The 16,713-nt window shown below is 43.3% G+C and overlaps 1 protein-coding gene across 2 annotated transcripts in view; it reads left to right on the plus strand.

Annotated features, from left to right (window-relative positions):
• SPOCK1 (SPARC/osteonectin, cwcv and kazal like domains proteoglycan 1) overlaps positions 1-16,713 on the plus strand; it is a 495,139-nt gene that overhangs the window by 388,323 nt on the left and 90,103 nt on the right. For both annotated transcript variants that reach the window (XM_019535134.1, XM_019535135.1), the window contains one exon: positions 2,827-2,941. In XM_019535134.1, coding sequence (XP_019390679.1) covers positions 2,827-2,941 — 115 coding nt within the window. The remainder of the gene's footprint in view (positions 1-2,826; positions 2,942-16,713) is intronic.

A 16,713-nucleotide genomic window follows, 5' to 3' on the forward strand; every position in this document is an offset into this window, starting at 1 on the left:
TTCAGCTACTTGACTCTTTTCTGTATTTAGAATATAGCAATTCTTACATTTCCCCTCTTCCCTCCACCTACCCCATCATGCAGGTAGGTAACTTTGTACAAGAATAGCTAATCATGCAAGGAAGTTACTCACATGTTTAAGTGTGTGCAGGATTAGGGACTTCACCAGCAGCTGCCTTATCCTTACTGAGTACGTTTCTATTATAGACCTTCCCTATTTTAATCCACCTCCGGTTTGCTCATTAAGATGCTGGGTTGCCATTTCTGCTGGTGGGTAAGACAACCCCACAAAAGTTTCCCTAAATGAAGCTATCTTTCTTTCTTTAACTAAGTGAGATAATGGGTTTGAAATGGGTCTCAGCATCTTAAGGATAAATAAGTACTTGAATTATAATTGCTAATGCTAAGACACATCATTTACATTTATTATACATAATAAAATATGTAATTAATTGATGTTTTGTAATGGATTAAATCATCAACCCCAGCTGCAGAGGAAAGATTTATTACTGTATTCTCAGTAGCATCTTGAAGATGGGAGACAAGGAAATTGAATCAAGGACTCTTCCTTTTCCCGCTAGGCTGCTAGCGTCGTTGTTGTGTGTTCTGGAGAAACGTCTGAGATAAAGCAATTGTGTTTACGTCTTTTTTGTAAAGATGAAAAATAGGCACATCCAGTTCCCACAGTCATTCGCAAACCCGGCAGAGGAAACCGCAAGCTGAGCTAAGCCGCCTGCCTGTGTGTGTCCGTGCATTTTCTAAATCAGAAGGGTAGAACATCACACAGGGCGCACAACCACCAGGACGCATTGACGTTCAGAATGGGCCAGGGAGATAATGTCAACAGAATAGGATGCAGTTGCAGGATAATGGTCTCCTGCTGCTAGATTAAAGCCTAGGCAAAGCTGAGCTCTTTTAACCAAAATAAACAGAGGCAAAGCCAAGACATTACAGTACTTTCAAAGGAGGAGGCATTTATCTTGCAATAACATCCTGTTTCATTCTCTCTGCTTTCATTGTACCAAAATATTAGACGAATGTGCTGTCATTTTGTTCAATGGGGGTAGCTCCAGGAGCTACAGTGGGCCACTGCATTCTGACTGGTTAGTGTTACTGCCTTATAGTGTCACATCCTTAAGCCTTTTGATATGTCTACACATTTCAAACCATAGCATGTCTCTGCAGATAGGTCTGCCTTTTAAAAGGAGACGAGTTCTGAAATAAAATCCAAATGTACGAGAGAGGTTTTGCCTCTGTGACACTGTTTACAGCCTGCACAGCTTGGAAGATGGAGATGCAGACACTGGTGACCCAGAGGCAAAACCTCCCCCTGCGTGAAATCTTACAGCTCCTATTCCGGTAAAATTGCTCGAGGAAAGTGGCTGAGTTTAGCATATCGATTTCTGAGTGAAACAGTGCTCCAAGCTGGTTAATTTCTGCTTTCCAAAGTTGCTTATTTGTAACTTTAATAAAGTAATCAACACCCCCCCCCCGCCCTTCCCTCCAGCAGTAGTGCTGTCTGATAAATTTGAGGCCTTTTCCTCATACCTCCTCCCAGTGAGGTATATTGTGCGTGTGACAGGACACTTCTTCCTGATGCCATGCTCAACATATCCTCAAAAAAAAAAAAACTACAGAGGGAGGACAATAGTAAAGACACTCTCTTAGAAGGAAATCACTCATGAAATATAGTATGTGTTCATGGAGTAAAATACAATACAACCCCTGCCCTATTACTCTTTTAATGGCCCCAAAAGCAAGAATTGGACTTTTTTCATTATTATGATAGAGCAAGGGCGCATCTATTTTTTGGAACAATAATTTCTCCATCTTCCCCCACTTAATGCCAAATCTTGAACAAGTCTCCTTGCCCTAAAGAAATTGAATTTTGACCTTAAAGGCTAAATGCAGATAGCCAAAAAGCCTGAGGCTGAATTGGTTCTGTCTTTCCAAGTTCATCTAAGCTGCATAGATTGAACCACTAAGCAAGTGAACAGACATTCACTTTTGATTCCAGAAATGCGGCCACATGCCTGCAGTAGCCCAGGTCAGAAGTGTGGGGGCAGGGGGCGGGGAGCGGAGGGCAGGGAGCACTAACCAGCGTTCCCTCTAACTGCGTAGCCGTGCTGGTGCACTCATGCCATGCAGCCAGGTGCGCCTGCATGGCCGTGCACGACACACAGCTTAGCGGGAACACTGGCACTAGCCCGCCCACCCGCAAAGGGGGGCTTGCAGAGGAAGTGCAAAGCATCCTGGGATGCTGGCAGACTGTGAGTTAACTTGAATCTGGAGGGGATCTGGGACAGAAGTTAAATGAATCTATCAAAGCTAAATCAGGTAAGTCTGACACTGTATCATCCAGGTTTATCTTAAACCAGTTGTGGCCATTTTAAAAGTGGTTTACGTGCACTGAACTTCTGTTGTGTTACAGATTTGAACTGGTTTCTGATCACTTATACCAGTTCATGTGTAATTTCTGTCCCTAGCCAAAGACAACCTATAACCCCATCAGTGCAAGTTTCCAGGGAAGTTTTGAAGGGAATAGAGAAAAGTACTTTATGATATTTAAAACTTGCTTGTCTAATAAAGTTATTCCATTTCTGGGTTGGATTACAGGCTGGATGGTTACTCAGTGTTTGTGGATAGTAATTTTAAACAACAAGTAAGGGAATCTGCAGTAATTTTCATGAAATGTAAAATGAATTACTAAAACTCCCTCACAGGAGCAGTGAAGTCTCCATACTGCAGGACTTCATCTATTGGCTTCAGAGGCTATATGCTTCCTTTGAAGTGCTGAATGCCCGTTCTTTCTTTCTTGCAATTACAGTGCAAGCTGGAGTTCCACGCATGTACTTCTGGCAAAACTATCTCAGCACGATGTGAGGGGCCCTGCCCGTGCCTTCCAGGACAGGACCGTCCAAAGCACAAGGCTGAGAAGGCAGGTGAGTTCAGCCATTGTCTGATTTTCTGATTTTCTGTTTATTTCTTGGCTTTCTGGAAATCTCAGGAAAGAAGTTTGCTTATCTGAAGCATTTTGGACAAAGTTCTTGTTTGAGGAAGTGTTAAGGAAGTTAGTTAGTTTACTAGTTCATGAATAATCACTACAAATTCTAAGTTGCTTTCTAAGTGAAACTTCAAAAATCTTAGCTGCAGTAAAACTAACACCCACATTGTGGCTACTGTTGGGGAATTGTGCTGTAGCCGATCTTATTGTTGAGTGAAAATACTAAAAATATTAAGTTAAAACATTGGCCAATCTTATTTGAAGATATAAAAATGATAAACTATGTGAGACTATTGCTTTCTAAAGACAATCTCCCTTCCTAGCAGTACTAGTTGCTGAGTGAGTTATATTGATATATTCAGAAAAGAGGTATGAAGTATTGAATGTGGAAGCAAGCATTTGAAGTTTGGCGGATGATATTCCAGTAGAATAAAAGACTGATACTGAATACCCATAGATAAAAAACCAGGAAGAATCTCCTCTCCTCTGACTGCTTATGTGAGATCTGTATGTAGGTTTGAAGGGATCCGCACGAGCTAATTAAGCCCTCTATTTACCCATGGTAACAATCCTGAGCCACCTAGAAACGACCTAGTATGAAGGAAAGTTGCACTTGCAAAAAGAATTTGAAACCATCTTTGTAACTGTGGAACAGGAAGGGGCCAATGCATAGTCTAGATAAGGTCTCTCTAACCCATAGTGCCTTTGCTGTGATCGCTAACAAGGAACCCAGACGTGGTTCATGCACCTGTATGGTAGATACTAGATTTTGGACTCTTGATGCTCTATTCATACCACACCTCTGAAAAACCACTGAGAAGTGGCCACAGCAGGACCAGCATTAGAGCTTCCATGCTTCTCACAACAAGAGCTCGTGTGATATAGAGCAGCTTGGCTTTGCTGGGTTTATATGCATGAGACCTGGTAGTATTAGATCTCAGTGGGCATGTCTACACGTTCATTAATGCACCACAGTTAGTGTGCATTAAGTTCAAGTACTAAATTACTGCACACTACTGCACAGGAGCCTAATAATACTGTGCAGTAGCGTATTAGCACTGTTTATGGTGTGACGTGCAGTATTATTAGGCTTCTGTGCAGTTAGCTTCTCATGTAGACATGCCCACTATATATCACCAAGATGTATCCTCACTATATCCATTCCACCCCAACATTTCCTCAAGAAAAATGCCAGACAATCAGATCCTAAAGTATTTTCTCTTACCCAGGCTGACCCTGTTTGAAGTCAGTGGGAGTTTTGTTTCCAAACACTATAGAATTTGTCACATAAAACTGGTGTCATTTCACTGGAATTGCACTCCTTAATAAAATTCCTATTTGTGAAGGGTTTTTTAATGTGTCGACATTCTTTCAATATTGTAAAATAAAAATGAAATGATCTAGAAAGATTTATTTTCCATCTAGAACAGAGAAGCAACATTCTCTAGCTAGGATTTTGACAGTCTAGCATTGTTCCCTCTTCTGGAAGTCATCAATATGACTTAGATGATCAAACTTAGAGGAAGAAGTTTCGATAGCAAGGGTCTGTAATATTGTGTATGGCTTTAATATTACTTTACAAGGCGGTTGGTATCTTTTCATGATAAATTGTCTATTCACAATTTCACTCTCACTCAGACACACCCACCCACATACTTTTCTTTTCATAATCTGCTCCCTATATGACCTCTTTGTTGCCCTTATCAAATGTAGTATCAAATTAATAAATCGTCAGTGACATTTTAGGCTTTCAATTTCATTCAAACAACCAAAAAATTCTAATAACCCTTATCTTGATCAATCCAAGTTGACAGGATGGACATATTCTGAAGCCCAGGCTCTTGTTTTGACTCCTTTTTTTTTTTAACTGCACCATGCAAAGCATTATCTTTTGGGATTGGGTGACCCAGTGCAACTGCTTTCCTGGATGGTGCTTCCTGATGGCAAATTTGAGCTTCATGGTGCTCCTGCATTTGAACTGGTGAATTGGAGATAGTGGTAAGAACAAAGGGCGTCTTCTGGCTCTCTGGTTAAGCCTGGTTCAGGCAAGATATTTGTGTGTAAATGCTAAATTTTGCTGTGTCGACACCCATTGGTTTGTGGGCATAAGTGCTGAAGTCATGTTTTCTGCGTAGGCCAGCTTTTGACCCTGCCCAGTCTTATGTAATTTGCTGAGCAGTTGTTTAGTATTGTAAGCATGCCCTTTGTACATTCGCAAAAAAACAGGTCCTGAAGGGACATGAAAAATTTGCTCCAGCTAAAGACACAGGCAGAATTCTCCATGAGAGTCACCACTGGCATCATAATTTGAATGAAAGATTATACAGTACTCTGTGACAGCTGCTACTAGATCACGATATCTTTGGGTGAGAGGTTAAACAGATGCTTTCCTCTTAAGCTGACATGAGCTCTGAAAATTAGCTAGTAGAGATGACACTCTAGGTGGTGCCTTGCCAGTCATAGCTGCCTACACTGCTGGTCTTTACTGTCCGAGGTTCCTGATTCTGCAGCCACTCGATACACAGACCTTCGTTGTGCATTCGATAAGCAAAATGGGGGCAGAATCTGGCCATGTGTTTATAAACTCCTGGGCGCCTCCTGGGCAACATGCAAAGAGGCTGCTCCGACGCGCTGTTACAGATTAATCAAGTCTGCTGGAATGTGATCATTACTGCACTCCAGCATCACGTGTATCAGCGTCCCTGCTCTGAAAAATGGTGGCATCAATGCCTTAACTAAAGGTCATTCAATGAGCTTTATTTAAAGTGCCCCCACACCCATTTTTTCAGCACGGGGATGCTGATACACGTGGCTCTCCAGGCGATTTAATTAGAGCAGCTCCTCTCCCCTTCCCCCCACCCAGAGCATGTCCATAAATGGTTAGGAGGCTAAGCTCCATGGACTTTATTAGATATATACCCCCAAAAGAATTTGGCTCCAAAGCTCAAATGATCAAATGTCAAAGGGTACGGGCTAAGTTTGTGTATCTTACGTGTTCTTCTGAACCCGTCAACATGCCTGTTATATACCAATTAAGTCTTCCTTGGACTGACTTATACTCGGGCTCTTGACATGACCTTTGCACTTGGCCTCTTGCATGTACAAGAATCTTAGACCAAACATTGAGGTGCTCTCAATCTTTAAGCAAAGAGCTCCCACAGGTTTTCCCTAGGAATGTTACTAAAACCCATATATCAGTCTGTGTCTGCAACTTCAGTAGAATTAATTAAAAAAAAAAAAAAAAAGTTTGCATTGTCCCCCTACCCAAATTCTTGGCTGGAGGTTAGTCAGACCCACTCAGGTTCATGTGATTATATTACTTTTTAACTACTGATCCCAAAAAAAGTAAATCTGAGTACTGTTACATTTCCTGAAGGTTATCTTTTAACCTCAACCGACAGTTATGTGTTTTTGAAGGACTATTCCCTGAGTTGTATTCAAGCAGACAGCTGAGAGATCTACATGGCCATGACACAGTCTGTCTGGTCACAAAATCAGCAGAGTGCAAAAAAACTGAACTTTTGTTTTCTCTAGATGAATGCATGTTTTCAAACCTCCAAAAGGCCTCAGTCTGAGTTATCAGTTAAGGTTCTGGTTGATTGTTACTGTTTTATTTCCCCCATCCCTAGTCATATCAAGAAGTCGTCTTTGCTTTTTCCAAGATATTATCTTTCTTTGAAGAAACTCTTGTATAAAAGGCCCCCATTTTCGTTTCCCTTATATAGCGTAAGTGTGTAATTAGCATTATCCTGCTGAATTGATATACACAGTAGAAAAATTCTTGGATCAGCAGGTTTTTTTCAACCTGAAAGATCGTACCCTAGTTCCATCCCTTATTAGACAGTGGTTTTGTGAAATCCAGTCAGACATGAGCGTAATGTTAAGGAGAAAAAGATGGAGAGCTGATACCTTACCAGGAATATCAGTGGAAAAATACTAGAGACTCTCAGTGCAAGGGCTTCCAGCAAAATGGAAATTTAGGTCCTTGAGCTCCTGCATTAACTTTTTTATGCCTATTATACAACAAGGTTAAATATATGTGCTTGTGAACTTCCAGTTTAAACACAGTTTGCATTAATCTTTACACATCCATTCAATCATATTAAAATATTATTCCATAATAAATTACTTTCAGAAATTAAAAATGTAAAGGAACATTTAATTTCCAGACTACTGTTATTCTAAATGTCATGACCTTTTTTTTTATATACGCTTGTGAATGAATTTGGCAGCAGCATCAAAGGAAAGCAATCTAAGTGTATGTGCTCGGAGGTAACAATTGACTTCAGTGTCTGAGTCATTTTTCCCTATCCTTCCACCGTGCTCCTTCTAAAACAACTCCACTTAGAAAATGAAATTCAGGGCTAATAATTAATAGTGCACCTTGTTTTACAGTAGTAACTGTTATTACAGAGGAGTTAATAAAATAACACAAGATGGAAGAAAAACTGCGCCAGGCTGATTATCTTTAATGACAAATACCCAGGATATAGCTCTGCGCTATAAACTTAAATCCTTGAAGAGACAGCAGAACCATACGCTTCATTTTTTTAAATTGAATTTTACTTGGTCCTCTGAGAGTTGGAGCAGTCCTGGTTCTATTGAATTACTAATGGAATATTTCAAAAGTGTGAGCCAGTACAAATGCTTTCCCCCTCCTTCTTTCTCAGGCCCATTTACACCTCTGACGTTTATCAAAACACGAGCAGTGCTTCATTATTCACAGCCATGTTAAACCTTACAATATACATCTATGATCACCGCTAATTTCCAACTCAGTTACTTAGAGAGAGAGGTTCATTTGTGCTCTGCACTGAAGTTTACTGCCCTTTCAGAGAGCACTTTCCATGTTGTCTAACACTATGAAATGAATATAGGCAATATTTTAGCAAAATAAGTAGATACAGTTCTTAGTGCCATCCATGTTGACAGCTTTTACTTAAGATGTTAAATCTCCCCATACTTGTAGGTCTTGTGTATACCTCACCTAGAACTATTTGTATAATAATTAAGGCTACTTTCAGTTAATGTTAACAAAAGTTACTAGCTCCCCACATTAACAAAGAACTTCAGAAAAGAAACAGCCATACCAGTTTTATTCTTCCATATGCTTTAGTTCTTCTGACCCTACAGAGACAGGAATCCCGAGCTGAACATGCAAGATTTCTCATTAAAAAGTCAACCTAAGGTGATGGCTATGCTCTCTGTTGGCAGATACGAATACTTAATTGCAATTCTTCTGCTCTAGAATCTACCTGCTGCTTATTTATATGAACAACTTCTATTACAGTACTTTTATACATTAATAAGGTGACCGTACATCCTGATTTGGCTAGGACGGTCCCAGATTTCATAGGCTGTCCTGGCATCCTGGCCGGTTGGCTAAAATTGAAGCAAAAGTCGCAGATTGGTGGCACCACCCTGCCTGCACGTGCCTGACCTGGCTCCTCTTGAGCAGCAGCTCGAGGCTGGTGGGGCAGGCTGGGCTGAGCACCACCCCTCCTGCCTGGGGCGGAGATTGGCCAGAGCAGGTTGGACCGGGGGAGGGGGCCAGGGCCGGGGCTAAGGCACCCATGTGGGGCAGGCTGGGATGGCCATCTGCTCTGGCATCCTCATGCCCTGTGCTGAGGCTGTTGCCAAGGCCTAGACTGCATGTGTTGGCCCCAGGCAGCTGCCAGTGGTAGGGGAGAGGTGCCGTCTGGCCACGCAGTAGCGGCTGGTAGAGTCCAGGGTGCACTGCACAGAACTGCTCCCAGCCGGGTCCAGCCTCTGCACACAGGGGATGGAGCCTGGCCGCAGACCTCGGTCCTACCCTGCTGAGCTCCACAGAGTCGAGGGAGGAAGGGGAGATGTGCATGCGTGCGCGTGTGTGTGTGTGTGTGTGTGTGGGGCACCCCCCAGCCCAGGTTTCCTTCCAAATAATATGGTCACCCTACACATTAACAGTACAGCAGCCTCAGCAGGATGGTAAATATTCAAAGTCCCCGTGCATCTCTTGCTGACTTTGTCCTCTTTTCATGTTTTTGAGGAAGTATAGTACTGTATTCCCAGCATACCGGTTTTGATTTGTTTCCATCAGGTTTGCAGATCCAGTGAAGCGTGAAGAGATGCAATAATTCAAACTAGGTTCATCCCTTTATGCACGCTATCAGTATATTAAGTCTTTCTGACCTTGCAAAAATGCTCCAGGCAACGTAGAAGGGAAATGCTGTTGTCTTGGTGAGGGAAATGTAAGGTCAGTGGGCAGAAGAAAGTTATATTCACTTATGTTGTTACCAGAAGGGGCTAAGGGGAGCTGAGAGAACAGTTCAAGTGATAGGAAATAAGTCTTGGTGAAATGAATCAAGTGCCTGTGTTCTCAACCTCTATAGCTGAGAGTCTAAACTGTGGCATTTATCCATCAGTCCTGATGGGGGAAGAGGGGGTGTTCAGAGGGAACGCCAGGAAGCTCATCCTTCAGTCTCTTTCATAGAAGTCATGGTTGATCCGGAAGCCCTGTATTATTTCTTTTACACGATTGTGAATAACTCTTGCAACTCAGTGATATGTTCAGAATTTGAAATATTGTAACTGAATATACATTCTAACTGCGTTTTCAGCAAATAGCTGACCTTAAAATGTACTTTTTTAAGTACCCATGCCCATTAAAGTGGATCACTTAAAAGCCTTTGAAAATGAAAGCTGATTTGCTACTGTGGTTGAATTAGAGTTAGTTCCTAAATTTGAATTAATATGCAACACGATTCATTTAATTAGCATGCAAGGTAATTCTTTGGCTGTGGTCCTTTCTTTATATATGAAATTCCTTTCCATTGTCTCTCCTTCATGGGTTTCAGGCAGTGGTTCTCTACCTTTGTAGCTTGAAGGCACCCCCAGTTTGACTAAAGACTCCCCTTGAAAACACTAGCTCTTAGTTTTCACTCATTTTTTTACTACAGAAAAATGAGAGAGCAATTATTCTCTTGAAAATAACTTAGAAAGCCGACAACAGATCAGAATGGTTGTGATGCTATGGGTTCCTATTTGAAATCTCTGGTTTATCCTGTGAATTATATAAGTGTTTGCACATTTACCAGTGCTGTGATTGTGTAGCAAGCACCCTGCAGCACCCTTAAAAGGATCTCATGGTACCCCAGAGTGCCACAGTTGTGAATCACTGGTTTCAGGTGTTAGTTATCACCTGGAAATTATTTCTAACTATTTAGTTATTGGAAAGCCACCAACCTTAGGACCCATATGCAGTGGCAAAGTATTTAAAATTTGACCCATTTAATAACATGTATTCTGGAAGAGTTAGACAGTAAACTTCTGGTCATTTTTTTTTATTATTTTATTTTTACACTTGAGAAGCTAATTTTGGTGAACTAAAGTTTCTTGACGATTGTAAGGTGGCGGTGCAAACAGGACACTAGTCTAGACCGAGGTGGGCGAAATATGGCCTGTGGGTCAGATCCGGCCCGCAAGGCCTTTCTATCCGGCCTGTGGGGCCCCTAAAAAAAATTTAGAAAATTAATATTTCTCTACCTTTGGTTCCTGTCAAAAATGACAGGAACCAAGGGGAGTAGGACCCAGGGGAAGCCTGGTGGGCTCCAACAGTAGTGGGGCCTGCCCGGCCCTGCCCCCCAGACAGAAGCCCCAGCAGGGGTTTGTGGGCTGGGAGCATGTGGCTGACCTGGCACAGGAAGCTCAGGTAAGTGGGGGTGGGGGGGACCCCGAACAGGGAAGGAACCCGGGGGGAAGTGGCCCCTCCTCACCCATGCCCGGCACCCCGCACTGAAGCTGCTTGCAGCCCTCGTGGGGCTGCCTGTGCCCTCTCCGGACAGCCCCACGTGGGCTGCAAGCACCTGCAGCACAGAGTGCCGGGCATGGGGTGGGGAGAGGCTGCTTCCCCCCCATGCTCAGCTTTTCCCTGTGCTCCTTCCCTGCATAGAGAAAAGCAGCCCCTCACCCGCCCCATGGCTTGAGCCCCATGCTACAGGCACTCGCAGCCTGCACAGGGCTGTCTGGAGCAGTCACAGGCAGCACCAAGCAGGCCGTGAGCAGCTGCAGCAGGGGGTGCCAGGCATGGAGCTGGGAGGGGCTGCTTTCTCCCCCTCCCGCCCTGTGCTCAGCACCACCTTGTAACCTGGCCCCACTCCCAGGCTGGCAGTGGCCCCTCGCCTACCCCATAACCAGCACCCCACGATGCAGCCACCTGCAGCCTGCATGAGGCTGCTTGTGCCTGCTCCAGACAGCCCCGCGTGGGCTGCGAGTGCCTGCAACACAGGACACTGGCCATGGGGCAGGCGAGGGGCTGCATTTCCCTGCGCTCAGCACCAGCTTCTCTGCTGGTGAGCAGGGAGTCGGGGCTGAGCCGCTGTCCCTGCCTATACTGTGGGGCTGGGGGGCACTGAGTGCCAGTGGGTGCACAGGACCTGCACCAGTGTCCTGGGCCCAGGGCAGTGTGGCAGGAGTGTAGGGTCCCAGCCAGCAGGGGCTCTATGGAGCAGACCAGCTCCCTCCTCCCTGCTGGTGCAGCCCAGCCTGGCTCCACAGACCCTTGCCGGCCTGTGCCCTGCTCTGGGCCCCACCAGTGCTGGCCTTGAGCCATTGGTCCCAAGAAGGTGACCAGGGGGCGGGGCACCTGTCAAGGGGTGGGGCTACCCATGCAGTCCTCGACTGCCTGCCAAAACTAGGTAAGCAGGCCTCCGCCCAAAATAATTGCCTGCCCCTGGTCTAGACTCCCAGGTTTCATTTCTGACACCTTTCATGGATTGTTGCCAAGCCATTATGGCCAGTGTTGTTAAGCTTAAGGTGTTTAAATGCAGGCAGTCATGCTTGCTTAGCTCAGTCAGTGGGTTTATTTTCAGAGGTGTTAGCTATTGGCAGCTTCCTCCAGCTTTGGTAACCTCCTTTTGAGGTGTCTGCCTAATTTTAGGCATTCCTTTCTGAACATTTTGGCCTTTATACCTCATGGTCTGTCTCATAGAGGTGTGTGTGTGTGTGTGTGTATCAATAAAAATAAAGAAGGTGTCATAATACTGACTTCCTGAGAAGGCTGTGAATTTTCTATAATTGTTGGCAAATCATTTTCAGATCTTTGGATACCAAGTGTTTTGTTGGATGCAAACACCCTTGAGGAAAAGATTCTCTGTGATTTCACTTGGCTTTAGATCCGGCTTTCTACCAGGGACACATGATTGTTATCATTCAAAACTTTTTAAATTGTAGTTTGCTCAGATCCGCAAGTTAATGAAAAGCAAAAAACAAAAATTGTCCACTACATTAACATGCAGTTTACACTTTTTAATTTGTTACTTGAAATGCCCTTAGCTAAGCAAATTTGAATTGTGTAGCATCTGTACAAATTTTTTTTATTATTATTTGCCTAAGAGCTTTCACACAAGAAAATCAGTCTTTATTATTCCCTTCCTGAAAAGCATGGAAGATTAACTTTTTTCATTTCTGCCGGATATTGTCTGTGGGTAACGAAGTAAGTTTTCGCAATTAATATTTAATTAAAATAAAGCAAAAAGCAGATGAGAATTTTTTTTTTTTTTTTTTTTTACTCTTCATGGACCAGGTGATGCCCACCCTCTCATTTCCATGACAAATAGAAACCAAGTGTCTCTAAGATGCAGAGGAATAAGTACTGTCTCCTTGGCATGTTTCCCCTTTATAGCTCAGCCCTCAAGCAGGTGGCCTATATCAAGCAGGGTAGTTTTGGGGAAGGCTGTGCTCTACAGCATGATCCTATCTCCTGCCCCTGATTCCCATGAAGATTTCAGATTTGTGATGGTTCCTACATAGCAGTTTGAGCCATGCCTAGATGTGGCATGTGGGAGACAGCAGCAATCAAAAATACCAGTGGGAAAGCAGCTTTTGCAAAAGCCACAAGGCAGTTTGGAGGCTCATGGCCTCTGCAGAGATGACTCTCGTTCTTCTGTAGAGGCTGACCATTTTGGGGACCCATCTCCTGCTGGTACCCAGAACACGGGGCCCCTGCCTCAGCCATGGGGTCAAATTCTGATGCCTTTATCTTGTGATATAAGTAGCACTTTTCAGTAAGATCCATGGAATGAGTCATCGTATCCAACCCTGACCTTAAACTTTCTGTCATCTGCAGGAAAATTCATTTTATTGTAATAAGTTTGACAAAAGTCAAGCAGATGCAGTGAAGTCCAAGCTTATGTGACAGCCACCAAGAATTCTGCAAAGCCCGTTGCCCCAAAAGCAGAAGATGGACATTTGGAGTGAGCTACCAGAGAAGACCGTTCACCTCAGCTTAAAAGCTATTCTGAGTGCCCCTCCACGACACCCACAGCAACGGCACAGTATGTGGGTTCTTCCCACCCCATGCCCTGACAGCCAGTGCCCGTATGGCAAACCCCCACTTTCCCATTTTCAAAATCTGATCGCCCAAACCTATCCACAGTACAGGCAAGCGGCAGGCATGGAACTTGCCCCACTGCCATTCAGATCACTCTGAAATGATATCTGTCTCCTTCACATCAAATCATATATCTTTTGGCATTGATTTGTAGGCCAGCTGCATTTAACAAGGTGATCAATAGCAATTACTGTCTCCCTTCAAATTCAATAAAACATCTTTAATCAATGTTATTTCACCTTGAGACCATCCAGAATGCAGCGGAGGACTCTGCTGTATCTCAGAAGTGGGACAGAAAGAATTTCCACGATATGAAATGGAAAAGCCATAAGCTGGAATGGTCAAAGTTGACATAAACCTTGATGTTTTTGCTGGCCAATTATGGCAGGCCTTGGAGCAACAACTTTATTGTGTAAAAATTGCAGGGATTCTCTAAAGGGAAGAAAGAGCTCCCTCAAATCATCTAGACTAGTCCACGTTATTCTATAAGGTCCCTTCACAAACATCTGTGTGAAACAAATGAAAGACATATTTTGGCTCCGTGTGTGCAATTTATTGCCTCATTCTAATCCGGATGCAAGTTGATACAAGTTCAATGGACCGTCAACTCTCAAAGATTTGAATGGGAGTTGAATGGTGGCACAGAGCACCTACCAAGATCAGGCCTTAAGGACACACCCAACCATTTTTCAACATTAGCTGGTTTAGTAGTCTTAACTGCTCAGGTTAGTAGACTCATTGTCTTCAATGGGCTGGTCATCTGAATAAAGATAATGGGAGAAATATTTGCAAAATGAGGCCCTGCATAAGTTAAGTTATCTGTGATATGCTGTTTCTGTTGCCTGCCAGCACCAGATTGGATGCCTATATAATTAACTAGCCTAGTCTGAATGGTTAATTGGTTAAGCAATACAATTCTGAATGTGCTTTTTGCAAATATTTGAGCATATTTTGAGTGTGTGTGAGAGAATATTCATAATGGTAAAGCTCAAGTGCTCAAGTGTTAACAGAGCATGAATACAAAAAGATTGTAAACACAGCAAATCAAAATTCATTTTCCAATTTGAGCAAATATTCAGGGATTTTTTTCCCTCCCTATTCACTCTGCCCTGCCTTTTTCCTTGCTCAGTGCTGCATACATTAAGCAAGGAAAAAAATAATATCAGCAATATCACTGATTTACATAAATGAAAGCAAATACATTTTTCTAACTATTTTCCGGCCTGGCTGTTCTATTCTTTATGAGGTTTGAAGTATAAACTCAGAATTGATCCTGTGTTACCTGAATGTTTTTTTCCCCCACTAGGTTATAAATATTTAACCAAAGAGAATAAATTAAAATATTTTGTTTACTTTCAACAGTCACTCAAAGGAGCTGCTTTGGTGTGTAGGAATGGAGCCCACTTTGACATGAGCTTGCAGTGGAGAAAGAAATGTCCTCCATGGGAACTGCTTTGCATTTAGCTCTGGCTTAAATGTTTTGAAACTAAGCACAGAAACATTGATCATACCAGGCCCTAGACAGATAACAAGTTGGGGACGATGCCATCCATTGACTAACTGTCACTTTGACCGCACATTCTGCTTCTGATGTGATCAAACCACAGCAGCTTCCCAAATATAGCAGACAACTTCACTCTGTACTTCAGAGGTGAAAACGACAGGCAAGCTGCGAGGGGTGAGAAAAGAACCATCAAAGTGCACAGTACTGCTCACTTGGCTTTTCTCAGTCACTTAGTGAATGGAAGTGATGTTAATGGTGGTGGCAACATCACTGTCGACAGGATTTGCCCTTTTTAATAAAGATACATCCCTTTAAGAAGATATGGGAAGAGCTACAGCAATATAGCCTCCAACCCTGCTCAGATGTAGGTACCAAACATAGGACATAACTCACCTGCACCAATAAAAACCGATAACAGGCCACAGTGGGAATAGGGCCAGCAGGGTATGGTGCTTCCAATATCATTGTATTACCATCTGAAGGCTAAGAAACACCTCTTCCAAACACTCGAAGGAAACTTAAAAAGATGCTTTTACTTCTGTGGAAGCCCCTTCCTGTTTGAGGCTTTGGGACAGATCCTCAGCTCACGTATATTGTCCTCAGTTGGACTGCACTAGAGTGATAACTGTTCAAACGCGTAGGAACCTCTGCTTCCCCATGCAGCTTTGGCACTGACTCTGTCTATCTTTTAATATTGGGGATTGTTTGTATAACAATGGCACCCAGTTTTGAGAGTCAAATTCAGTTCTGGTTGGAACAGCAAAAAGCCTTACCTGCTTTGGTAAGGAAAGTATAAGAAAGCATATGATCAAGTAAAGGTTGCTGCCATAACCCTAGGCCAAGGGTCAGCAACATGTGACCCGCAGGTTGGATCCAGGCTGTGGAGCCACTTCCAGCTGACCAGCCTTGGTGCAGCCCCCACTGGCTGGAAACTGTGCTCGTGCCCTGGCTGGGAGAAGCAGTGGTGGCACAGGCATAGCTCCCATCTGCCTGGCCCAATGCAGGTGCAAAGAAAGCCCCCTGCTGCTGAAGCACCACCCAAGCCCCCAAGCCCCCCAGCCCACATTGGACCAGAGATGGGTTATGACTTGAAATAGTTGCTGTCTGCTGCCCTAGGCCATGACTTGTACCAGTTTAGGCACATTAATTCCTCTTAACATGTGATTTACAGCATCTTTTCTGCCCATCCTAGGCAGAGCCTTGCATCTTCCCCAAATCAATCTCTGGTCCTTTTGTCTCCTGTTTTTGTCTCTTTCTGCTTTGAGCTGGCAGCTTAAAGTTCTGCAGAGATGTCTGAGAGATTCCCAAGTATGCATCTTGACCTTTGCCTGTAGTTTTTAAACATCTGGATGTGGTAGACCATGGTACTCATTTAAGACAATGACATGCCTTGATGTGTTTGATGCAGACTCAATCCCAACAGTAATTAAGGTTTCCCCCACTCTTGTAAAAAAATAAATAAATTATATATATGTATGTATATATATGTATGTATATACGTATACAGGCAGTCCACGGACTTACGACACAATTGGTTCCTGAAGACCACATCTTAAGAGTCGAAACATAACTCAGAACCAATTTTCTCATAAGCAACAATGTTATAAATGGGGGATTGGTTCCTGAACCAAGACCTGATACCCTGTTTTCACCAAAAATAATCCCAGAATTTTGTACTTGATCAATTATAGATGAGTAATATAGCTACATTAATGTATTTATATTGTAAATAGCAATTATGTTGATTTGGAAGGACTTCTTTGAGGTGACTTTGCTGGACTTTTTGAAGGGTCCTTGGCTGGAGTCTTCTCAGGAGTCTCAGCTGCAAGTCTTTCTG

This window comes from Crocodylus porosus, unplaced genomic scaffold (genome assembly GCF_001723895.1).
Source record: "Crocodylus porosus isolate Cpor-Errol unplaced genomic scaffold, CroPor_comp1, whole genome shotgun sequence".
Taxonomy (NCBI): domain Eukaryota; kingdom Metazoa; phylum Chordata; order Crocodylia; family Crocodylidae; genus Crocodylus; species Crocodylus porosus.